Source organism: Equus quagga, chromosome 11 (genome assembly GCF_021613505.1).
Source record: "Equus quagga isolate Etosha38 chromosome 11, UCLA_HA_Equagga_1.0, whole genome shotgun sequence".
Lineage (NCBI taxonomy): Eukaryota > Metazoa > Chordata > Mammalia > Perissodactyla > Equidae > Equus > Equus quagga.
In genome coordinates, this window is record NC_060277.1 from 115,734,630 (window position 1) to 115,759,069 (window position 24,440).

The following is a 24,440-nucleotide window of genomic DNA, read 5'->3' on the forward strand; positions in this document are numbered from 1 at the left end:
TTGTCTGTCTTACCACTTTGTGGATGCTCCCCAGATTATACATACAGTTTGGGGGACAAACTCTTGCTGCCCCCACCTGCCCCTCTAACCGCCTTCTCAGCTCCAAGCCCTGCCGGGGGGCACTTGCAGATGCCTGAGTGGGGTGTGACTGGCTTGGTTTCCAGAAGATGCTGTGTCAGACAGGACTCGCATCGCTGGTGTCTTTGGTCCTGGGCCCCAGTCTGCCTCCCAGAGCCACGCTCTCTCCAGAACCTTCTCCAGAGCTGTCATGATTGCAGATTCTGCCTCCCTGAGTGGAGGCTGCTGGCCCCACATGGCATCGTCCACATTCAAGCCGATGTTCAATGGGCCAGGTGGTCTCTGAATTCAGATGAGGCCAGGAGAATGACTCTTCAGTGTGTTCACAAACAGGACTTTCCACCTGGGGCACCGGGATCCCATCCTGAGGAAGGAGGAGTGTCAGCTCGCTGCCAGCTTCCAGGCCCCTGTCGCCAAGCGCACATCAAAGCAAGCACGCGGGTGCTCAGGGAGGAAAGCCGATTTCCTTAATTTACTCACGGACGAAAAATGATTGAAACCACAGAGGAAATGATTCGAAATTGAAACAGCAAATCAAAGTCCGGGATGATCTGTAAGGCACCTTGTTCAATGGAAATGGGCTGAAATGGGAGGGACTGAGGCGTATGTTCAGGGAGGGTGCCGCGGACCGCGTGGGCTACGTGAGCACTGGGTCTGCGATGCCGTGGTCAGGGTCGCAGGTGAAGGCGATGGTGACGGCGTAGCGGGTGCCCCAGAGGACCTTCTCCACCCGGTGCAGGTTCTCAGAACCCGAGGTGAAGAAGGACACCCGACCTGGGAGAGAAGGAGAGAGAAGTGAGCACAGAGGCGGCACACACGGCCATGGGCTTCAGAGGACCTGCCGTTCAGGCGGCCCCAACACAACAGTCGTAACAAATCAACACCACCAACCAGGAGAGCTGGAGCACTCACCCGCTCCAGGAAGGGCAGAGGCAGGAAGCGGGAGGAGGTCGGGGAGAAAGACCAGCAGCACCTAGAGCGCCAGCAGGCGAGCCCTCCACGTGGGATGAGGGCGCCCCCGCCCCGCCCCAGGGGCTCCGTGGTGGGGGGAGCCCAGACTTGGGGACCAGGTCCTGTGCGCCTGCCCAGGGTGCCCTGACAGCCTCGTCATCTCCCCGGGCCCGCCTCTCACAGCCTTTCAGGTCCGACGTTAGGATCGTATTTCTAATCACATGCGAACGAAACGAAACCCGGAGAGTGAAGACAATGTTTTAACGGGGTCAGGAAGGACAAGTGAAGACGAGATGCTGGAGGAGCAGCTCCCAGCCCCGCGGAGACAACAGACAGACTTGGGAGGAGCTTCGAGAGTCCACGTTGTTTTCAGAGAACTCCGCGTCTCTGCCTCAGGATTTAACTGGCCTCACACAGGCCACTGTAGAAGTCTTTACGACAAGTGAGTTGACGTCACAAAGTCGTCAGGGATGAGGAGCCCAGGGTCCAGAGACTCCACGTTCCCGCCATGCGGCCTGGCTCCAAACCACCTTGTGTGGCCGTTTCACTTCCCCTCAAAAGTCACTGCCAGGAACTCCAATGCTTCCTCGCCTGTTTGTAACTTGACTCTAAACCTCTGGAAAGGAGTAAAGTCCGCCCCAGACGTGCGCTGCTTCCTGGTTGCCACAGAGAACCGCACCCCACCCAGAAACTGTGACACCACGGACACCTCTGGGTGTGGGCCGGGGACTCCCGGGACCTGACGTGGCAGCTTCGCCCTCCTCCAGGCCAGCTGGCTGCCCGGCAGGAAGGAGACGCTTCCCCAGAGAAATCTGGACTCACAGTGCCTTCCGAGGGTTATGTTTCTAAGACACTTTGTCCTCAGTTCCTTCCAGGTTTAGTCCAACCTGAGACATGGCACAAGCGGCCAGGCCCATCTGCACAGAGAGGCCAGAGGAGAGAAATCTCAGGGCAGAAGAAGATGACCTGAAGAAGTAATGACCAAAACTTTGCCCAACGTGATGAAAAACTTTGACTTTTCCATCCAATAAACTTAGCAAACCCCAAGTGGGATAAATACAAATAGATCCACATGGAGGCGCGTCAGAGTCAAACTGATGAAACGAAAAGGTGAGTCTGGAGGCAGCAGAGAAAAGGCACCTGAGAAAAAGCTGTGATGCAGATCTCACCTCCGCAAGAGTGGAACCAAGCAAAGCAGGCCCATTTCTTTTTTTCTTTTTTGAGGAAGATTAGCCCTGAGCTAACATCTGCTGCCAATCCTCCTCTTTCTTTTATTCTTTTTTTGCTGAGGAAGACTGGCCCTGAGTGAACACCCATGCCCATCTTCCTCTACTTTATATGTGGGACTCCTGGCATAGCATGGCGTGACAAGTGATGCCTGTGTCAGCATCCAGGATGCAAACTGGCGAACCCTGGGCCGCTGAAGCAGAACGTGAGAGCTTAATCACTGTGCCACCGGGCCAGCCCCAGCAGGCCCATTTATAAAGAGAAAGGAAAGTCCCATCACTCCAGAATTTCATAGCCAGTGACAATATCCTTTACAAAAGGTACAACGAGGACATTTTCAGAGACATCATCGCCAGCACTGCAAGAAACGCTAAAGGCTGAAGAGAAATGATAGCTGGTGGAGACCTAGTCTACAGGAAGGAGGGAGAGCGCCAGACAGAATAAGTAAGCGGGAAAATACAACACATCGTGGGAACTTCCACAAGAGACAATAAGCTATTTACAGAAAAATGACAGCTATTTGACATATCCTTATTTGTTGGTGAGCCGCGTGCATCGCCCTCCCTGGGCCAAAGGCCACGCTCCCGGTGATGTGCAGTGACGGACGCGCCTTACTGAACCCCGGGGCTGGGACTGGACAGGCTGATGTCACGAAATGACATCGCTGACTCACCTCTTGTCTACTTGGTATGCAAATTCTCTGACCCAAGCAAACCTGTACAGAAAAGGCCAGCACAGGCTCTACAATTTTCCCTACGGCCCTTTCTTATTTTTAATGAACCAGCAATTAAGCTCTCCACCTAAGTCTGACAGCTCAAAAGCCCACAGTAATTAAAATAGTGATAGGTACTACAGCAATGCCCTGGAGGAGCCCAGTGGCACAGAAATGATCAGCCGATGGGAGGAAATCGCCCCAAGCAGGGACGGCAGGCCAGCTCTGGGAACCCGCCCCCACAGGTGAAAGCAAAGACAGGCTTGTAGTTTTACTGAGGCCGTTGACTGTCTGATGGTACAGTAGCCCCCAGCTCCACAACCAGGAAACATTTCAGTGTTCAGAAAAAGGTGCTTTGTGGCTTCTTATTTTCTTCAGGAAACAACTATTAGCTTATCATCCACTTCCTTAAAGTGTCGGCACCAGTGGAAGAGTAAGGAGCACGTGGTGCTGGGACTCAGCACCAGGGCCGGGGAGGAGTGCTGAGCAGGAGACGCCGAGGGAGCAGAGCCCCTGACCAGCAGACGGCATCTGGACTCGACAGAAGCCCCTGAAACCAACTCCACCGTTTCCGTGAATGTAGCCCATTTTTATGAAGTTAGAGAAACGCAAATGGATTTTAATATCTTTATAAAATACAATGCACACTTGTGCTTGGATTTCTGAAAATTTCTGAAGTTAGTGTCAGGAGCATCCAAAGTCGGTCACGTGTCGACATCTTAGCAGGTGAAGTCAGAAACGAAGGTGAAGCTCGGCTGCAGGTGGCACTGAGGCCGAGTCCTGACCATCAAACACCCACTGGACACGCACCAGCCCTGAGGACTCAGCCCGTCCCTTCTGCCTGAGCTCCCAGGGAGGTGGCCCGACGGCTCAGGTCAGCCCCAGATGGGGTGCCCAGGTCTCACTCACCCCCAGTCTCCTCCAATCCCATTTTCCAGAGCAGCAGCGATGCCAGGCCCCATCACCATCCCCACTCGGCCTCCGTGGAGGGGTCCTTTACACCGCCGGGAGGACCAGCACTGCTTCCTCAGACCCCATCCCACACCATGGACTCCAGCCCTCGCACCCTGCACACAGTGCTCTGCCCCCAGGCTCTTGATCTGCTAGCCACAGGGTGGGGCCCAAGGTCTTCTCCAATCCCCCTACCCCAACACTCACAGCTGCAGGGGTCAAGGCCCCTCCACCTGCTGACCTGCGCCAGGCTGCACCCCTCTTGCACTCACCCCACTGATGGAGGGGAGTACCCCTGGACTGTTTAATTTCCTTTCTATGCCTTTTCATTTCCAAGCTACTTTCATGTCTGACTGAGGGCTACTCGAAGAACAGTCTGGACCCACTGTGAAGGACTGCCCCACGGCCCATGAGAACATTCTGAACCAAGGCAAGTGGACAGCCTTGCTGTCTGACTTGGCTGCCACTAGGCGGGAGCAGATGCCAGCTCCATGGCCAGTAAGCAGGTGAGGGTGATGCCATGGGGACAGGTGAGACACGGCAGCAGGTGAAGCAGCAGTGTAGTCTGAGGTGCTCAGGTGGGAGCCAAGTGGCTGGGCTCTGTCTGTGAGTCTCAGCTGCGGCTGGTCCGAGGCCTGGGCTACCCCTCAGGAAGCCCCCCGGGAGACCCCTTCTCTCCCCATCCCTCCCCCAGGACCTGGGCTTACCTTCCCCAAAAGTTCAAGAAGGGAGGGAACAATTCATTGACTCAACACGTGCTCACTGGGCAGTGCAGAGTGTCCGCACTGTCCTGGGGGCAGCAGAGGCTCTGGGACTACGAGGTCCAGGGAGGCAGGCCCTGGTGCTCAGTGTGGCTATGGGCATTATTAGGTTGGGAGCATCACCTCATCTGAAGCTGCTGAGTCCCTCTGGGAAGGGACAGAGCAGGGGCCCACTGCAGGGGACGGTGGTGGGACCACCTGCACACAGGGCATGGGCCAGGCTCTGGGAACACGCTCTGCTGTGATGCAGTGAGTGACCACAGTCAAGCCTGCCTCACCTTCTGAGGAATGGGCCTCCTGGGTGTCGCGGGTGGATCCAGGCAGCTGCTGGCCGCCTGACATACAGCAGGCGCTCCATAAATGCAGCATCGCTCCCTTGAACCCCGCCCCACAGCCCCAGGGCCACCACCTGCGTGTCCTACCGGCTCTGGGCTCCACTGTCTTGTTGGCCCCCTCCTCCATGAACACAAACCGCCCCCCGCCGAAGTCATCCAGGTAGTCGGAGAGGTACAGCAGCGAGGTGTAGTCAAAGGAGCCATAGGTCACCTGCGGGCAAGGAGCAGGGGAGCGCGTCACCCTTCAGAGTAAACGACATGTGTGGGCCTCGTAAATGAGCCACTCGGGGCCTTCACAACATCAGAAAAACCTCTGTCGAGCCCACATCATGCTTTCTGCCGGGGCTCCCACACAGCTCAAAGGCCGAACAGCCATGTTCCCACACAGGCGGCAAGTGCAGGGCGTGCGCAGAAGAGTCCGCTGGGGTGATTCTCCGGACAGTGGCCGAGCCACCTGCTCACCAGCAGGCCCACCTCCCATGTCAGTGCACGGAACAAGCCGCAATGACAAGTGCGTCCGCTCTGTCTTCAGATGTGGGGCGACCTCAAGCTTTTTAAAAATTGTGGTAAAACACACATACCATACAATTTACCATCTGAACTGTTTTCAAGTAATTTTTTTTAAAGATTGGCACCTGAGCTAACAACTGTTGCCAATCTTTTTCTTCTTCTTCTTCTTCTCCCCAAAGCCCCCAGTACACAGTTGATTATTCTAGTTATGAGTGCCTCTGGTTGTGGCATGTGGGACGCCACCTCAGCATGGCCTGACAAGCAGTGCCATGTCCACGCCCAGGATCCGAACCAGCGAAACCCTGGGCTGCTGAAGTGGAGAGCATGAACTTAACCACTCGACCACGGGGCTGGCCCCTGTTAACCGTTTTTGAGTGTGCAGCTCAGCAGCCTTAGGTCCATTCACACTGTCTTGCAGCTGCCCCCACCTTTCATCTCCAGGACTCTTCATCTGCCCAAACTGAATCTCGGTCCCCATGAAACAACAACTCCCATCCTCTCCCCGAGTCCCTGGTCCCCCATCCTACTTTCTGTCTCTGAGTGTGACTCCCCCAGGGACCTCACACCCCTGGAGTCCTACAGTATCTGTCCTTTGTGTCTGGCGCTCTCTGTGAGGACGTTCTTTTGGAAGACCATGTGGGCAGTGCAGAGCAGCAGGCGAGGCATGGGGTCTGGGTTCTGGGCTCACGTTAGCGTGGACCCTCTGGCCATCGACCCCCTGGGCCCAGTGAGGAGCGTAAACGGGAGGCGGCTGTGGTCTCTTTCCTATGGACCCTTGAGGTCATTTCACAGCTTCATCTGCAGGCCTCAGGACTTACTGCAGGTCAGGGCACCACAGCAAGGTGTTTTCAATGCAAGATTCTTAAGGTTTGGTTTAAAATCTCATTTAGATTTCTGAAGTGGACTTGACAGTCTATACCAGTCCTCGACTCCTGCTTCTAAGCTATTGGATTTAGAAATATTGACTCTTAAATGATTTTATTGACACCTGTAGGCATCATGGGAATAGGAGACAGAAGCCCCAGACCAATCTCACGTGACACCTTTGATCGAGGCTCAGAAAGTGCAAAGCTCTTCACCCCCCCGGCAATCATCTATACCCTCTGTCACCATCACAATGGTCATCTCCTGACAGGAGCGGGGCTGACCAGGAGGGAGGGGAGCAAGCCTGCCAAGGTGACCGAGACCCACGTGGCCTCGGTCCATGCCCATCACCTTCTCGTAAATGGTACTGTGTGACGCCCCACGTCACCTGTGGGGCTGGACTCTTTCTACAAGACCTGGGCTCAGCCCCATGTCCCCCACCAAGACCCCATCTTGGGCCCCCTCATCCAGCATCAGTTCACCAAACACCAAAGTGACGTGAATCTGCGAACCACTCGGGGCAGTGCTTCTCAAACAGCTTCAGCAGTGACCTCACATCCATCGAAACCGTACGTGAGCCGCAAAAAACATAAAAGGGGGGTCCCAGAGCCTCTCTCCTACCCACCGCCCCCCCCCAGATACTTCAAAGGAATTCCACAAAAACCAGTGCCCTGGGGGAGCGGGCAGTCGGGAGGCAAGTGAATGCAGGTGGTCAGGTCAACGAACACAGGTGGGGTGACCAGGATGGCAAAGGCCCTCAGGGTTCTGCCTGGCATCTGTTCCCAAGGTGGCGGCTGGAGAGCTTTGCAGATGAGGAGTGGATGCCACTCCTGGGGTTCTGTCACGTCTGAGGACGTCTTCTTGCACGTCCACCCCATGGCTGGACAGGCTGCCCTGGGTCCTGCAGGCCACCCCGTGGCCTCCCGGCTCTGAGCATTACTCTGGGGATGTCTGAGGCTGCCTGATCGCCACTGTTGACTCGTTTTCCTGCCTGAAGAGATCTTCCTTACCTTTGATGTTTGATGGCTACGTTCAGTGTTGTTTCTCCTGAACCGAATCCTCCTGGTGCACAGAGGGCCGCTCTTCCTTTGTTGCAGGAGCTTCTCCAGAGCTCCATCCACGTGCGGGGCTCCCTTCTCCGCACACTGGGCGTACCTATCTGTGCTCCACACACCTCTTTGCCCTCAGTCTGTAATACCTTGTTTTTTCCTCTGCAATGTCTACAATTACCTTCCACCAAAGGTCTCACCCTGGTCCCCTAGTGAAATAATGGATGGTTCTCAATGGATCAATGGCTGCTAAGGCCATGAGGTGAGAGCAGATGGGGACCTTGATCACGGATGGATCGGGCTGACATCTGAACCTGATGATTAATCCCTAAGCCCCCAGGACAGGGGAACAGAGGCTGTGTGCCCCCAGGTGATGCTGGAAGTCCCACACCCCCAACCTGAATCTGGCCAAGCCCCCTGACCCGCACTGGCCCACACGGGAGCCACTGGCCACATACGGCTACGTCAGTTTAAGTTAACTCAAATTAACTATATTTTGGGTTCCTCAGTTTCGTTAACCACATTCAACTCCTCACCGGCCACATGTGGCCCCTCCTCCATCAAGCTCAGTCAGTCGAGATTAAACAAACACCGGAAGGTCTGACCAGATTTCAGAGCAGAAGCCTCAGCTGCAAGCTGCTGTCCACACCTGCTCTTATTGCTCCTCCAAACAGATCTGCTGATTTCTCACCTCGCCTCCTTTTGTTCAAGCCTCAGAGACAGAAGGGATCGACCTGGTCCCCTGAGCACGCGCAGCTGGGGCGACGGCCGACAGCCCTCAGATGCTTCCCACAGCACATCTCCCTGGGCGCCACACGGGGGCGCTGGCGAGCCAAAGCAGGAAGTGGTTGCAGTACAGGGGAGAGGCTTCAGTGGGGACTGATGGAGATCATCGATTAGAGGGGGAGAGGCTTCAATCGGGACTGATCGAGATCATCGATTAGAGGGGGAGAGGCTTCAATCGGGACTTATCGAGATCATCGATTAGAGGGGGAGAGGCTTCAATCGGGACTGATCAAGATCATCGATTAGACGGGGAGAGGCTTCAGTGGGGACTGATCAAGATCATCAATTACAAGGGGAGAAGCTGCAGTCGAGACTCATCGAGATCATCAATCAGACGGGGAGAGGCTTCAGTGGGGACTGATCAAGATCATCAATCAGACGGGGAGAGGCTTCAGTCGGGACTGATCAAGATCATCAATTACAGGGGGAGAAGGTGCAGTCAAGACTCATCGAGATCATCAATCAGACAGGGAGAAGCTGCAGTCGAGACTCATCGAGATCATCAATCAGACGGGGAGAGGCTTCAGTCGGGACTGATCAAGATCATCGATTAGAGGGGGAGAGGCTTCAATTGGGTCTGATCGAGATCATCAATTAGACGGGGAGAGACTTCAGTGGGGACTGATCAAGATCATCAATTACAGGGGGAGAAGCTGCAGTCGAGACTCATCAAGATCATCAATCAGACGGGGAGAGGCTTCAGTCAGGACTGATCAAGATCATCAATTAGATGGGGAGAGGCTGCAGTCGAGACTCATCAAGATCATCAATTAGACGGGGAGAGGCTTCAGTGGGGACTGATCAAGATCATCAATTACAGGGGGAGAAGCTGCAGTCGAGACTCATCAAGATCATCAATCAGACGCGGAGAGGCTTCAGTCGAGACTCATCAAGATCATCAATTAGACGGGGAGAGGGTGCAGTCGAGACTTATCAAGATCATCAATTAGACGGGGAGAGGCTGCAGTCGAGACTCATCAAGATCATTGATTAGAGGGGGAGAGGCTTCAGTCGGGACTGATCAACATCATCGATTAGACAGGGAGCAGCTTCAGTCGGGACTGATCAAGACCATCGATTAGATGGAGAGACAGCTTCAATCAAGACTGATCAAGATCACTGATTAGGTGTGACTGTGTCTAAAGAAGAACAAAAGATGAAAGAGGGAAATGCAGACAGTCCCGTTGGTCAAGAGATCTTTCCGTGAAAAGTGGGGAGAAGGAGGGCCTCCCAGAGGATGTAGGCCCACGGGGAGACCACCTGGCGGCTGTGTGGACGACAGAAAGGGGGGTCCGGTGACACCTGGTGAAGCTCACAGCTTGGGTGGAGACAGTCTGTGCATTTGTGAACAAGCAACAAAGGATGGGAACTGACCCCACACTTCTTCGGAACGTGCATTTCACTATCTTTTCTTGTCACCATCACCAGAAACACATTTTATTTCCTCAACTGTGTCAACTAGATTTAGCGTGCACCCCAATCATCAAAGAGAAAGACGTTTAAAATCCTAAAAACAGAAATGCCGAAGAACAGATGCTTGGAAACCCAGACACAGCCGAGCTCGGGCAGCCAGGTGTGCTCCCCCTTCTACTCCTGCTGGGGCCATGCTGGAGAGCGGGACTCACCTTGTCCACGTGAGCATGCCAGTACTCGTCGTGAGCCGTCCGCGCTTCTGTGCTATTGATGCGGGAGAAGAACGTGGGCTTTGTCAGGTATAGTGAGGATGCGCTGATGCCAAAAGCCTGGGCGATTGCGAGCTGGACCTTCTGCCGCACATCCCTGCAGAGAGGACACACGCGTCACCTGCAGCAGCATTGCCTCAGAGGAGAGAAGTCTCCACGGGTCCCACAGAGCCCACACAGCACTTTGCTACAAAAAGACACGACTGGAGGAAGGTGGAACAACGAACAGACGCGCACACAGCATCCCGCGCATGTGTGATGGGATATCAAGTGCATGACCAAGAAGCTGAGGACCAGTTCTTTGTAGGAATGACCACAGCACCAGGCAGCCCGGGGCAGTGTCTGTGGGGACAGACAGGAGCAGCAATACAGGGTAAGTGGCACTCCGCACACGGCCCATGCATTCCCAAGCAGCACAGAGAGGCCTGGAAGAGGACCCTGGCCCTGGACTGAGGGATACACTGTGCATGGTCACAGCCCAACACAGCAGACGGGTGGTGCCCCATGGAGACGCTGGCCCCTCCCTGGCACGTCAGGGGGGCTGAACTCCAAGCCACACATATGCAGCTGTGTGGCAAGGTGCTCTAGGGTACAATTTACCACATCAGCATCCACGGTGGGGGCACCAGCCCCTCCCTGGACTGCAGCTACCAGCAGAGCCAGGCTCCATGGAGCTACAGGGAGGCAACTCTTTCTGGGAGGCCAGAAAGCAGGGGAGCTGCTGGACAGGTTAGCCCACATCTATCAGGTGCACACATATAACTACATACCTACCTACATATGTACAGATACACCCATATCTACCTACTATGTACATACATATGGATACACACATACGCCTAAACACACACACACTGACCAACCTACAAATGTACATGCTTACACACATATGTACACAAATATCCACCTACATAAGTCTACCTATGTGTGCACATGCCTACAACACACGTGCACACATACCTGCCTACATGTGTACATACCTACACAGCTGCACCTACATGCGCACATGCCCACACGTGCCTGTATGCATGTATGCATATACTTACCTACATGCATACATACGTGCACACACTTACATGCATACTTGGACACACACCTACCTACAGATGTACATACCCACACACGCACACACACCGACCTGCATGTGCACACACATGCACACACATTCCCACTTGCATGTGTTCATGCCTATACACATATGTACACAATACCTGGCTATATGTGCGGGTACGTGTACATACATGTATACACATGCCTACCTGTGCATGTACATACTTACACTCATATGTACACACATAGCTACCTACATGCATACTTGTCTACACACATGTACACACATACCTACCTACATACACAATACAAACCAATATACATCCCATACACATGCACAACACATGCCTGCATGCAAAACTACACCCATGTACATACCTGCCTATGTACACACAGCACAGCTACATACACACACACACCTCTACTTAGAAAGATGTCTGCACACATAAATGTACCTACATATCTGCTCACCTACGGAACATAATAAACTAGGTCCTAAAACCATGTGCCCAGTGGTACAGCCTGAGCACAACAGTACGTGAATCAGTCTAACATTTCCAAACAACTGGCTGATCCTTCGACATGCATGTCACTGGCTAAAGGGTGCCCCCATCCAGGCAAGGGCTCTAGCCGGGGATGCATCAAACTCTTCTAGGGACCCCCCTCAAAGTCATCTCAGTAAGTGGAAGCTTTATCTTACTATCAATGATAATGTTCATGGACCTTCTGCTGAACCAACAATTACATTCAAAGTGTTTCCACCCCTTCAGTAGGGTATGAGGTATTACGTTTTCAGTACCTCTTATCAACTAGGTCATAAACATTTTTTATGGGAACATCATTTATTTAGTTGGCTTAATTTTCTTAACCTTTGTTCACCTTCAGGCCTCGAAGCTTTGCAAACAGCATTCAGCCAAGTTTTGGAGTTGAACAAACTGAAAGAATTTAAAAGCTCATGATAGTCTTCCCTTTTTTCATCAAACAACAAACTCTTTTTTTGTATGATGCATTGATAATTAATAGACTCCTTTTGGAATTGATGCTTAGTTTTGCTCCAAATGGCAGACCACCTTTCTACGTGATTTTCTGCTTTCTTTGCTAGCTTCTTCCCTTTACTTCCACAGGGTCAGTGACCCTCACAACTTGTCAAATCCACACCAACTTCACATTTCCATCTGGGAAGTCAAAGAGAGAGCTCTGCCTTTGCTGGATACGCCTGCCTCCCATTTCTCGGTTTCCGTTACAATGACGGCTCCTGTGGGTCCAGTGCGCCAGGGTGCCCACAAGGACAGTCAGCCAGTTTTCACAATTCTGGCTTCTGCCCATCACACTGCACGTTCTCCCCAGTGTTCAGGTGACAAATAGCAACCAAGAAAAAACTGGAAGCAATTTGGTGGTTTCACCTTCTGCGCTATCCAGAAAAAGCCAGAAACAGTAACTTAGAGTCAAATAAAACTATCAGGAAAAGGTCCCGAGTGTTGGCGGTACACTGACCAACCCTACAACAATCCGAGGCGGTTTTCAGGGAATATTTCACACTGAAACGTTGGCCTTGAACATTAGCCTTAAAGCTGATCTCAGACGCAGTTCCTTCCAGCTCCACAAGATTGACAAAGTGGTGTATTTTGCATTTTGTGTGAATTATCAGAATCCTTTCACGGGAGACAGGCACAGCTCCTCTGATGACTGAGATGTCACTGACTTAAGAGTTCCCCCCAAAACTTTGCTCTCTTGTTTCAACAAATACATTTTCTGACAATCTAGACCATAAATGAGATCACACTGACATCCCGTGTTGGGAATAGTCTTGCCTCAAAATGTCCCATGTCTCAAAATGCTCAGTTTTAACTATAGAATACATGATGTTAAAAAAAGATCCTAGTGGTCCTCTCTAAACACAGCCATCTACTTTACAAACACTTTTTGATAATATATTTTTGGAAGTTTTAATTATTTTATTTAACTGTTTATTTTAATTGGTTGATTATTAGTTATTAATTATTTTAATAATCATGTTTTATCATGTGAAACAATAATTATATTTTACTGGTGACGTTCCTTTCATTTTCCCTCTTTGATTATTACAGATCTTTATTGAATCTGAAACTTTATCAGAACATGACGGGCGTCCTGATGGAGTCCGCGTTTAGCGCTTCCACCCTTTACTTGTCCTTTGAGCGCTGTCTGCATCCAGCATTCACACAGCTGGCAACAGTACTCAGGCTTCTTGTTGCAACAGTCAACTTAGTTTTGCTCCAGAAATACAAACTCTGTTTTGCTCATGCTGCCTTGTGCCACAGGTGTCCCGGGATCTGTGCGAGACCCCCGACAGCCCAGGTTGTGGTTGAGACCGACATCCCTTCCTCTCCGTAGGTTCAGGGGATTCATGTTTATGATACTCAAACAGGACATAAAATCCTCTGTTTTCCCTTCGTTCTGAGTGTTCATTTTTACATTCATAAAGCCTTGAATTCATAAATATCGAAATAGTGCTGCACACTTTCTACTGAACAACCACCACAGTGAAAAAAATCAACCAGTGAGGCCAGCAGCACTAGTCACAGGGTGATCACAGACCGGGCCCCTAAGCCACCCAGCGCCTGGCTCCAGGGGCCCCGAGGGCGGGTCAGATGTCACTGCCTCACGACACCCAGCACCCAAGGCTGAAACCACTGAGCCACATCAGAGTGTGGCATCAACTGACAGCACCAATTATTGCTGTTGCTACTTGTGCGTAAAGAGGTCATCAAACCTTCTCTCTGGACCAGCAGCTGCTTCACTTTCCAGCTGTTTCCCTGGAAACGTGATAAAGGGGATGCAGCAGCTGTGTTTCCAGGCCACATGGCTAAGGTAAGAATGACCCCTGGTGGTTAGGGATGGAGGACAGGTGCTGTGGTTATAAAAAGGCACCGGGGGTCCTTGTGGTGACTGAAACATTCAGGACCCTGAATGTGAGGTCCTTGCACGACCCACACAAGTGATAAAATTGCGCAGAACTAAACACACAAATAACAGGATCTGGCAGACGGGTGGGTTGTCTTGGTGTTGATTCCTTGGCGTCACGCTGTACTCTGGTTCTACAAGTGTTGGGGCGGCTCTTAGGGCCGTTACAAGAGCTGCCGGCCCATTCGAGGCTGGGTTTGCCCTCACTGGAGTGGTCTCACCCCCAACATGTGAGCTGTCATGAGGGGCCAAGAACAGGCCCAGGAGGACGTGAGGCGACGTGACCTCCGCTCAAGCTGCTTCCTGGCCTGTAACTTTCCTCGAGGTCATGTGAGCGGAATCATCTCACCGGATCCACAGCCACCGAGGCAGGTGCTGCCCTTTGCACCACTTACTAACCAATTAACATCCACGGCTGTTCCAGTAACTCCTACTAGATGTTGGCCTGGCTTGCAGAGAATGCAGAGGGAGCCCTGTGCCCCTGCGCTCACAGCACCCCCCACCACGTCTGACCTCACCATTTCTCTCCTCCTCACCGGTATAGCTGGAAGTCCTCTTCTGAGAAGATATTTTGTACTTTATCCCCAAAGTACCTGTGAAAAAATAGAGTGTTAACAAATGTAACATTTTATTCATTTTTCCTTTAAATTCAGTCTCTCCTCCAGCTAACCAGCACTCCCTGAGTATCAATGTGTCCTCATCTGGAAGCTGCGCTGTTTCTACAATAAGGATGTGATCAGAGGGAGGGAGGGAGGGTGGGAGCCCACCTGGCAGAGGGAGGTGGCACTTCTCCAGGCTGGGAGGATCAGACTCTGCAGGCTCCGTGGCCACCCGCACCTTTAGGAGCCAGGCCTGCCTCTCGCTTCTCCCATCTCTTCCTCTGACCCCATTTCTCAGCCCTGGGCAGGTCTCAGTTTCCCAGGAAGCCCTCAGTGCAGCACCAGACCGTTCCCTAATGCGTGGTGAACAAGGATCCTGCCCCTCAGACAGGCCCCCAGAGAAAGCCACACCTCTGGTCCTTGCCTGGCTCGTGTCCCTGACAGCTAATGTCACAGTTTACCCAGGACTTGAAGCCACTCAGGCCCAATACACACAAACCTCACTCAGGCGTCCCCAGCTAAGAAATGCACGGAGACGTGAGGTCAGGCCGCACAGTCAGGGTCGTGGCCCCTCCGGGCTCTCACCTGTACAGGTTCACAAAGTGCCTCCCGACAGACAGGGCCCCCGAGTGCAAGTCCAGGATGGACGCCTGGAAGAGACATTTGTAGGGCAAAGGGTGAGGGCTGTGGCCGCGGTGAGCGGGCTTTAGGGCCCTGAAGTCAAGCACGAGTCACCAAGATCCATCCCACATACAGCCCAGGTCAGGGAGACAATGCACACTGCCGGGTTTCAAGAAAAGTTGGACCCAGGGTGTGTGTAGGACGACCTCTTTCTCTGCTCCCTAAAGAGGAAAGACCAAACCCTTTAGTCTAACGTCCTGAAAACGGGCCAAAGACAGCCCCTGCAGATACATCTGCAAACTCTCGCAGCTGAAGCGCATCCCTCCCTCCCCTCCCCTCTTCCTGCAGCCTTGCTGAAGTATAACCAACACACTATGATCTGCCGTGATTAAAGTGTTCAGTCTGGTAACTTCTGATGTCAGTGTACACCCGCGAAACACCATCGCCAGCAAGATGATACACATCCTTCACCCCAAGTTTCCCACCACCACTTCGTAGTCCTCCTCCTCTCTCCACTCACCCCTCTCATCCCCAGGCAACCACGGATGTGCTTTCTGCCCTACAAGATTGATGTACATTTTTTAGAGCTCTAGGTAAATGGAACCATGGGGGCCTGTACTCTTTTTTGGCCTGGCTCCTTTTCGCTCAGCATAACCACTTTGTGATTCACTCACGTGGCTGCAGGCATCGAGTGTCCGTTCTATCTTATTGCCAAGGAGCAATCATTTCGTTTGAATGTGCCACAACCTGTTGGTCCAGCTACCTGTGATGGACATGCAGGCTATTCTCAGTCTCAGGCTCTTACAAGGAAGGCTGCTGTGGACAAGTCTGTGTGGACAGACGCTTCATTCTCTCAGTGAACGTCTAGGGGTGGACTTGCTGGGTCCTAACTTTTCAATAAACTGCCAAGTGTCTTCCACCCCCGAGCCCCCGCCTCTGTGGGTCCTTCCCCATGTCCTAGGAACTGCTGTCTTTCCTCGCTGATGCAGAGACCAGCCCAGGGGTTTGCTTGAACATAATTTGGGATAAAAAATGTTAACTGAGGGGCTGGACCAGTGGCGCAGTAGTTAAGTTCACACGTTCCGCTTTGGCGGCCCAGGGTTCGCCGGTTCAGATCCCGGGTGCGGACCTACACGCCACTTATCAAGCCATGCTGTGGCGGCATCCCACATATAAAGTAGAGGAAGATGGGTATGGATGTTAGCTCAGGGCCAGTCTTCTTCAGCAAAAAGGGGAGGATTGGCAGCAGATGTTAGCTCAGGCCTAATCTTCCTCAAAAAAAAAAGTTAACTGAATTTACAGGCATCAAACCTGGTTAATCCACCACAAGACAACTTCCTGAGTGAATGCTGAGCAAAGAGAAGACAAGTCCAGGCACAAACAGGTTTTTAATAGATATTCCCCCTGAACTGAACCAAACTGAAATAAAAGGAGGAGCTTAATTTTCAGAACTTAAAAGAGTTTGCAGAATAAAATTATGTGGATAATCATAGAAACACTTAAAAATTCTAGCAGAGTCTGTGAATTAATCTCCCTAGGGGTTTCGAAACACACGTGTAGACTGACTCGAGTCTGTGTTGTGACGGTAATTCAGCCATCACCAAACCTACATAGAGAGAGGCATCTTCCCACAGTTCCACACGCTGGGTCCATGTTCAGGGAGCCACACGAGAATTGGAGCTCACGTCAGGTGCCCTCGGGGCCAGGGCACCCAGAGGCTGCGCAGGAAGCAGGTGAGACGCAGGGCTGCACTGGCCCTGTCTCAGTTCCCTGCAGCTGCCGTAACTAATGGCCACAAACAGCAGGCTTCAAACAACAGGAATCTATCCTTTCACAGTCTGGAGGCCAGACATCCAAGATCCAGGGGTCGGCAGGGCCACACTCCCTCCAAAGGCTCCAGGGGAGGCTGCTTCCTTCCCTCTTCCGGCTTCTGGTGGCCCCAGATGTCCCTTGGTTCGTGGTCACATCCCTCCGTCTTCTGCCTCCATCTTGTGGCTTCTCCTCTCCGTATTTTCTCCTCTTCTGTCTCAAATCTCCCTCTGCCCTCCTCTTATAAGGACCCTCGTCCCTGGGTTTAGGGTCCACCCTGACAGCCCAAGATCATCTCATCTCAAGATCCTTAGCTTAATGACATTTGCAGACCTTTTTCCCAAGGAAGGGCCCACACACAGTTTCTGGTGGATGCATCTTTCAGGGGCCAGCACTGGGTCCCGGCAGCCTCACACCTGGCGCCAGGGCCAGCACTGGGTCAGTGGGGCCCCCGCCGGGGAGGGTGAGGAGCTCCACCAAGCAGGTGTGTCTCATTTCCCTGCAGCCCCTCCCACTGCCACTGGCCCTCCTCTTTCCAAGGCTGGTCATCCTCCTCATTCGGCTCCTAACTCGCCCTCCTCAGCTCCTGGCCTTTGACCTCCTCCGCCTGCCCCCACCCAGCCCAGCTGTCTAAAATGCGAACATGATCTGAAGCAGGCCAGCTGGGAACCCAGGAAGAGAGGGAACACTCTCCCTGCCACTGAACGTGGCTGCTGTGGTCGATGCTGGGGAGGATACAGGGCCTGTCCATGGTGGGGCTGGGGGCACCCTGCACATCAGCTGCCCTCTCCTTCCCCTTTCGGGAGAGCAAAGTCAAAGGGAAAAGAAAACTGAAGCAGATGGCACGTGACTCACCCCTCCATCGGATCCTCCCAGTGACAGCCCCTTCTCCGCTATGCTGTGGGGAAGATCATTTTAGGACAGAATTTAGTCAGTAGAATTACCTATGCTATATCTAGGCAAATTTCAATTAGCACGATTCATGCAATGTTAACAGATTACTTAATGTTTATGATATAAACATAGGTCTCAACTTTCAAAGCTAAGTGAGTAAATGCCAATATTTCATCACTGTCTTGTTAACAACATGACATAGTTTAGGAGCAACTGGGCTTAATTTCCATCTTTAGCATCGAGACCTGCGGCTGGGTCGAATGGCTGAACTACTCCCAGTGGGTCCATTTGGGCTGACGGGCCCCTCTCCTGCTCATCACAGCCAGGGGACGGGGCGCTTGTCCTTGGTAATCACCAGCTTATGAGGTAGAGGCCGTGGTGGCCTGTGCCAGACCTGGCAGGACCATTGAGTCACTGAAGACGCAAGAGCTTCTAGCACCATTAACAGATGCTTTGAGGCAGCCCAGGAAACTGACTGGGGGATGGACCAATCCCTAACGCCAGTGGCCACCCCCCCAGGGAGACTCTACAGTGTTATCTAGAGAGAGGAGGCCTGTCTCCCCACTGGGACCCTAGGCTCGACTCACAGGCAGAGGTGGACAGCAGCTCGAGGGCAGATGTGGCTCCACTTGGCGTATATTCCTAAACACAGTTTGTGTCTGAACAACTTGTCAGAAAGGCAAAGCTTTAAGGTCTTGTTTTTGAAATCTCAATGAGGAAAAATCCAGTGCCCACTGCTTCCAAGCAGGACTCGCTGCTCTGTCATGAGTCACACTGGTTGGCTGAAGGGCTGACCCTAACCAGTTTGGAGAGGAGAAGGGGATATTGCCTAGGGACTCCCTGCTGCTGCCAGTGTCCATAGGGCTCCCCCAATAGCTGAGGGGGCGGCATCTCACCAACCTCCTGTAGGGCTCACAATGGCTTCCCCTGGAGAAAGCCTGGGCTTCTGGAAGGTTCCATCAGCAACTATATCACTGGGGGCAACAGCCTTTCCTTCTAGAAATTGGAAAAGCCCACCTTTGCCCTTGGAAGCACACAGAGAAATTCTTACAGAATTCTAAATGAACTCCTTACATCTTTTTAGTAGCGGTTCTCTGCTTTCTGCCCCACAGCCACCCTTTCCCACTTGCTTGAGACAGAAGCTCAGAGATGCGTCTCACCTGCGAATCCGCCGGGCTTCATCCCTGGTGATGACGGCGTCGGTGACACCCCGACCACACTTCCTAGGGGAGCAGCCTGGAAAGAGACGAGCCAGGATGAGACACTGACCCCACGCCGAATCCTGACAACAACGCATTTGTTGAGGACTTACCTGTGGGCGGCCCTCCCCAGGGACAGTAGAATTTTGTGGTTTGAGGCCTCGCCTTCCACAGGATTAAGGGCATCAGATTTGGCAAATAAAATCTAGGACACCTGGTTAGATGTGAATTTCAGATAAGCAACAGTGACTTTTCAGTATACATGCGTCCCATGAAGGGACATGTCAACATCTCACTGGGTGTGCCTCATGCTGGTGGCCTGCACCAGGCAGGTCTCTCAGGAAGTTCCTGGCACTCTATTTACCCCTGGGAAGACAGCTTGAGAGCCACCCCCGAGTGGCACCCATGGCAGCATAGAACCATCACTGACCGCAGGTCCCGCATTCCTAAGCTCCTGTCAGAAAGTCCCTCCTGGAGGACCAAAGCTGCGCTCAGTTCTAGTCACTGTCCCTTCCCAGGTACCCCGGCAAATGCTGCTGCCAAAGGCACTCGTCAGGGTCTCCACCCCACACTCCCTCTAGCTCTCTGCACCCGGGACCTGCAGCTGCTCACAGAAAGGGTGGAGAAGCTCGGATGGTGATGGGGCCAGCATCGGGGTGCCCGGGGCCAGGGTCAGGTAGCTGTGGCTAGGGTCAGGTGGACAGGGCCAGGGTCGAGGTGGCTGGTGCAGGACGAGGCAGAGCATCAGAGATGGACGAGCTCAACAAGCTCCTCGTGCTTCGGCACAAAGGGCAGGCCGGCTCCCTCGCACCAGGTACGTCAGCTGCCTCACAGGAGGTGCACCATGAGACACGTCTTGGCTGACGAGATGGAGCCTTGAGACACTCACAGGACATGCTGGGCTGGCTAACCTTTAGCTTTTCATCCTTTTTCCCTCTTCCTGCCTGGAACAAGAGCCCTGTACCTGGAGGTGGAGCAAGCGTCCTGGGACCACATGAGCCATGTGCTGAGAGGCTCAGGCCCGGGGGGCTCAGAGGGCTCCAGGCTGGCCTACGGTGCCTTCCTCTGGGCCTGGTCTTGTGGGAAAAATAAAGTTCTACTTGGGGGTCATCAGGGGAGGGCTGCCTCAGTTCCATGGGGCCAAACACAGTCCTATTGATATAGGCATTTTTATTAATAAACAAAAAGCCAGACATATGCTTTCTATCAGGGTTACTCCCTGAACATAATGACATAGATGGGTCAAAAGTAAAGGCAAATATGATAACCAAAGGAGGCTTGGGGAGCAATATGTCCATCCAACAAATGTGCTTTAAGACAAGAGTCACTAGACGGAAAGGAGGGCACCCAGTGACAACAGGGACAATGCACCAGGAAGGCAAGTGTGACACAGCCCCAAACAACATTATCTCAGACACAAGGCAGCCCAGGGAAAGACCAGCCAGGAGGAGCTGCCAGATCCACGACCATAGCAGGGCTTCTAACTTGCCTCTCCTGGTCATTGACGGACGAAGGGGACAGAGATCCATGAGGGCATGGAGAGTTTGTGCACATGAGCTGGGATTAAGGGAAATATATGGAACTCTGCATGCGATTGTTAGAAAACACGTTTTTCCAGGTACACATGGAACATTAACAAAAACATACTAGGTCAAAAGGAAAGTCTGAACCAATATCAAAGGATCTATATCATACAGATTACATTATCCAGCTACAACGCATTCAGGTTAGAAATCAATTTTAAGAAAGAGAGCGCCAAAACCCCACGGATTTTGAAATATCAAAATCCAGCAGCTACACAACGTGTTCAATGTGAATAAGCATAAGAGCATAATCTGGGTGAAAAAGTTGACGATGTCAGCGCACACATGTGGGTGTAAATGCACGCAGTAACACACACCGACTAGACACACGCCCAGGGTGGGCTGAGCCTCTCAGCCTCACCAGGAGCCTGCTGCCCTAACTAGAAGCCCCTCCAGCATGACGGTCCCTTCCTTGCTTCTCCCGCCTAGGTGAGGAGAGGGGGCAGGCAAGGGGGGCGTCCAGAGGCTTGAAAATACACTCCAGCTATTTTTTTGCATTGTGGTAAACATACATAATGCAAAATTTACTGTTTAACCATTTTTAAGTGTACAGCTCAGGGGCATTAACTACATTCACAGTGTTGTGTAAACATCACCACCACTCGTCTCCAGAGCTTCATCTTCCCAAACTGAAACCCGGCATCCATTAAATACTAACTCCCATTCCTCCCTCCCCCTCATTCCAACTGTTTTTATGTTGATAAAAATGTTGTTTTAATGTTATTAAATAGGTAGGAAGAAAATCTTCAGTCCTAACCACTGAAAAATATTTTCTTGAAAGCTGGGACATCAGAGGGAAAAAGTCAACAAAGACAGAGAGAGCATCCACACAACAGAACACGTTCCTTTTCCTGACCACTGACAGGGGAAAGGACACCCCTATTCCTTCATCCCTGCCAAGTGAACTACACTCCACCCCTGACCGTTAAACTCGCTGGTGCGCATCACACCGGCGCCCCTTGGTGGAAGGACTTGGCAATCTTTTCTTGGTTCAAGTCCAAAGCATTGCTCTGAATAAAAAAAATAAACTGAATTCTGTCTTTGAAACCCAGTCACTCAGGCTAGGTTTTTTAAACTGAGAGAGCATCCAGGCAGCAGGGAATGTGTACGAAAATACAGCAGCCAGAGGAGGGCAGAGGGCAGCAGGGTCTCCTGTGGCTTCAGCCTGAGCCAGCGGAATCAAGGAGGGGTGCACGCTCTCCAGGGTGCTGAACCCCACTCATCCTGACACGGGCTCCGCCTCTGGCCTCCTCTGGGCACAACTCCCAAGGCCCTAACCCAGCCGCTGACCACTCCTTCCTCCTGCCCACATCAGGTGGGTGCCAAGATGGGACACAAGCCTTGTGGGGAGGGTGTCTGGTAGTGATGGTCCTTGCTGCAACATTTTCTGCAGTGACAACACTCTAGCACACTCTACAACCAGTGCCTTTTCTGGTTTCATCTTTCTCATCCCGACCTTTCCAACTATATTACATCCCTCCAGGCAAACCGTTTCTTCCATCAGACAGTGCCCACAATGTGGGACACGTCAGTGTAACGCCAGCCACACCTGGACAGTGACCTGTGGGCCTGGCCGTGTGCAGGACCTAAAACACCTGCACTTCCCAGCCCAGGTGTGGGCTAACCAATCTGGAGCGGGGGGAAAGGTTGTTTACTCCCTCCCCTGCCACATACACCCCACTTTCAACCTGACTCCCACTAATTCATTGTAGCAAAAGAGGGATGCATTTTGAATGCGAGGCATTTCATGCTAACGCTTTGCCCTTTCCGGGATCACCACTGCACCTCGTACCTTCAAACCTTCGGTGACTGTCATAGTCCTCGGAGCAGGGCACCTCAATGAACCTGCCCAGTAGGACCTCGCTGCGGTGAGCCAGGACCTCAGTGACGCCATCATCGCCCCCTAGACTGCCCCAGAGTAAGAGCGCAGTGAGGGCAGCACAGGCCCCCAGGGTGGCGGCTCTCAGCCACTTCCTCTGCGTCTCCCTTGGTGCCCGGACATTCTTCATGCTGAGAATAGAAAACACAACCCGGTCACCCAAACACACCTGCGTATGCTGAAAAGTCTGACCACCACGACCAGAGACCACACCCACGCTTAGTTACAGCTAGCTTAAACTGTTCCTACACTAACTGTTGTAGAGCCACTCCAGGGGCACTCACCAGCCTGGGAGGACATCCAGGGCAACGTGGCCCCCGCCCATCTGACCAGGCAGGGCTCACTGTGCCCCTTGGGGAACAAGATGAGCTGCCATAGCACAATCAGGAGGACCTTCAACTAGAATATACAACTACGTACTAGGGAGCTTTGGGGAGAAGGAAAAAAAAAAAAAAGAATTGGCAACAGATGTTAGTTCAGGCACCAATCTTAAAAAAAAAAAAAAAAGGAGCTGCCAGTCGGTGTCCTTCATGGCATAGTCAGACTATTTGGGGTGGATATATGATCATTTTAAATAGGGACCACAGATGCCCTGGGGGGGGTCTGCCCAGCTCAGAAAGATCCCCATACCTAGAACTGCTGTCCAGCCTCCAGCCCACCTGGCCTCCTCTGATTAGACCGGGGTGGACACCTGACTCCAGTGGGCTCGTCATTTCTCTTCCCTAAGAATTCTCAATCAGGGAGACTGCCAGCCCATGTCAGCAGCAGATGGCTGGAACCCTAACCTGCAAGTGCAGAGCTGTGGGCAATGCATTCTCCTTGAGACAGCCTGGCTGCTGAGACAGAAAGGGATGCAGAGGGAGGTGCAGAGAAACAAGAGATGAAGAAACAGCCTCCTGGGCCAGATCCAGATGCAACACTCCCCTCGGGTCTCCTCAAAATAAGCACCCCTTTTCAGGGCAAGCTGGCTCAAGCTGCACCCCGAAAATCTTGCAAAAACAGACAGGAGCTGTTTTCTAACGCTGGGGCAAGGTCCATGGCCAATGGGGCAAGCACCAGCACCCGGTGATTTGTCCTGGAGTGATTCAAATACACCGGGCTCTGAAAGCTTTAGGCAAAATCCCCTCAAAGGCTATGTGATGACATGGTCACTTATTCATTCATGGGGCCATCAACCGTGAGCTCTCTTGTGCACAGAGCTAAGCAAAGGACACAGGGAGGAGATGATGGGGGCTCGAAGCCCCATCCCCATGCAGGAGGCCGGCGTGGAGCCTTCTGTATGCATGGAGGAGGGGCTCGGGGAGGGTTTCCCCACCCGGAGTTCCGGGCCACCTGCTCCGAGCTGAGCTGAGCAGCACGTGCTCCCTACTCCTGGCACAGCCACGTGGACCAAGGACGCCGGCGTGGTGGGATTCTGTAGGCCACGCCCTCCTGGTGACCACACCCCTTACGCAACCCAGTCGCCCAAGCACTGGTCCCGCCTGTCTTGGCTAGGCCACGCCCACGGGACAGCCCCGTCAGCCAGACCACCCCCCCCCCCACAAACCCCCCCCCCCCCCCGGTAGGCCCCGCCCACCACGGTCAGGCCCCGCCCACACCACGGCCCCGCCCCCACGGAGGCCCCGCCCACCGCCGAAAGGCCCCGCCCACACGACGACACCGCCCACCAAGCCCCGCCCGGCCCGCAGCAGCCCCGCCGGCCAAGGCCAGGCCCCGCCCACACTGCAGCCCCTGCCCTCCCCACGCCGCCCGGTACCTGTTCGGGCGCCGGCGCTCGGCCGCCCCGCTGCCTTCGGGCGCCTTGGGCGCGCCCCTCCGCTGAGGGGCCATCGGTCAGGCCGCCGCGCAGCCAGAGCGAACGCGGGAGACGCCCCGGGCCCAGGACGAACGCGGCGAGACGAAGCGCGAGGCCGGCGCGGCCGGGAACAGAGCGACGCGCTCGGCCGTCGACCCCGAG

At 53.2% G+C, this 24,440-nt stretch overlaps 1 protein-coding gene across 2 annotated transcripts; it reads right to left on the bottom strand.

Moving 5' to 3' along the window:
* Positions 1-526: 526 nt before the first annotated feature.
* On the bottom strand, positions 527-24,436 carry OGFOD3 (2-oxoglutarate and iron dependent oxygenase domain containing 3). Of its 2 annotated transcripts, XM_046674880.1 has the most exons (9): positions 24,240-24,435; positions 22,397-22,614; positions 18,983-19,058; positions 17,784-17,826; positions 15,084-15,148; positions 14,436-14,492; positions 9,850-10,003; positions 5,103-5,226; positions 527-852 (listed from the first exon to the last, which is right to left on the bottom strand). In XM_046674880.1, exons 1-9 carry the CDS (start codon positions 24,311-24,313, stop codon positions 716-718), a joined length of 948 nt encoding a protein of 315 aa, XP_046530836.1. In that variant the 5' UTR covers positions 24,314-24,435; the 3' UTR covers positions 527-715. The 2 variants fall into 2 exon arrangements, with proteins under 2 accessions (XP_046530836.1, XP_046530837.1); XM_046674881.1 differs by lacking the exon at positions 5,103-5,226 and having other exon boundaries at positions 24,240-24,436.
* Between the last annotated feature and the right edge of the window lie 4 nt (positions 24,437-24,440).

Excerpts from the sequence above, each read along its gene's own strand:
- OGFOD3 (XM_046674880.1), bottom strand. The coding sequence starts at position 24,313 with ATGGCCCCTCAGCGGAGGGGCGCGCCCAAGGCGCCCGAAGGCAGCGGG. Across the intron at positions 14,493-15,083 it reads CACTTTGTGAACCTGTACAG|GTACTTTGGGGATAAAGTAC; the intron begins GTGAGAGCCCGG and ends ATTTTTTCACAG. Across the intron at positions 10,004-14,435 it reads GAGGACTTCCAGCTATACCG|GGATGTGCGGCAGAAGGTCC; the intron begins GTGAGGAGGAGA and ends TCCTCTCTGCAG.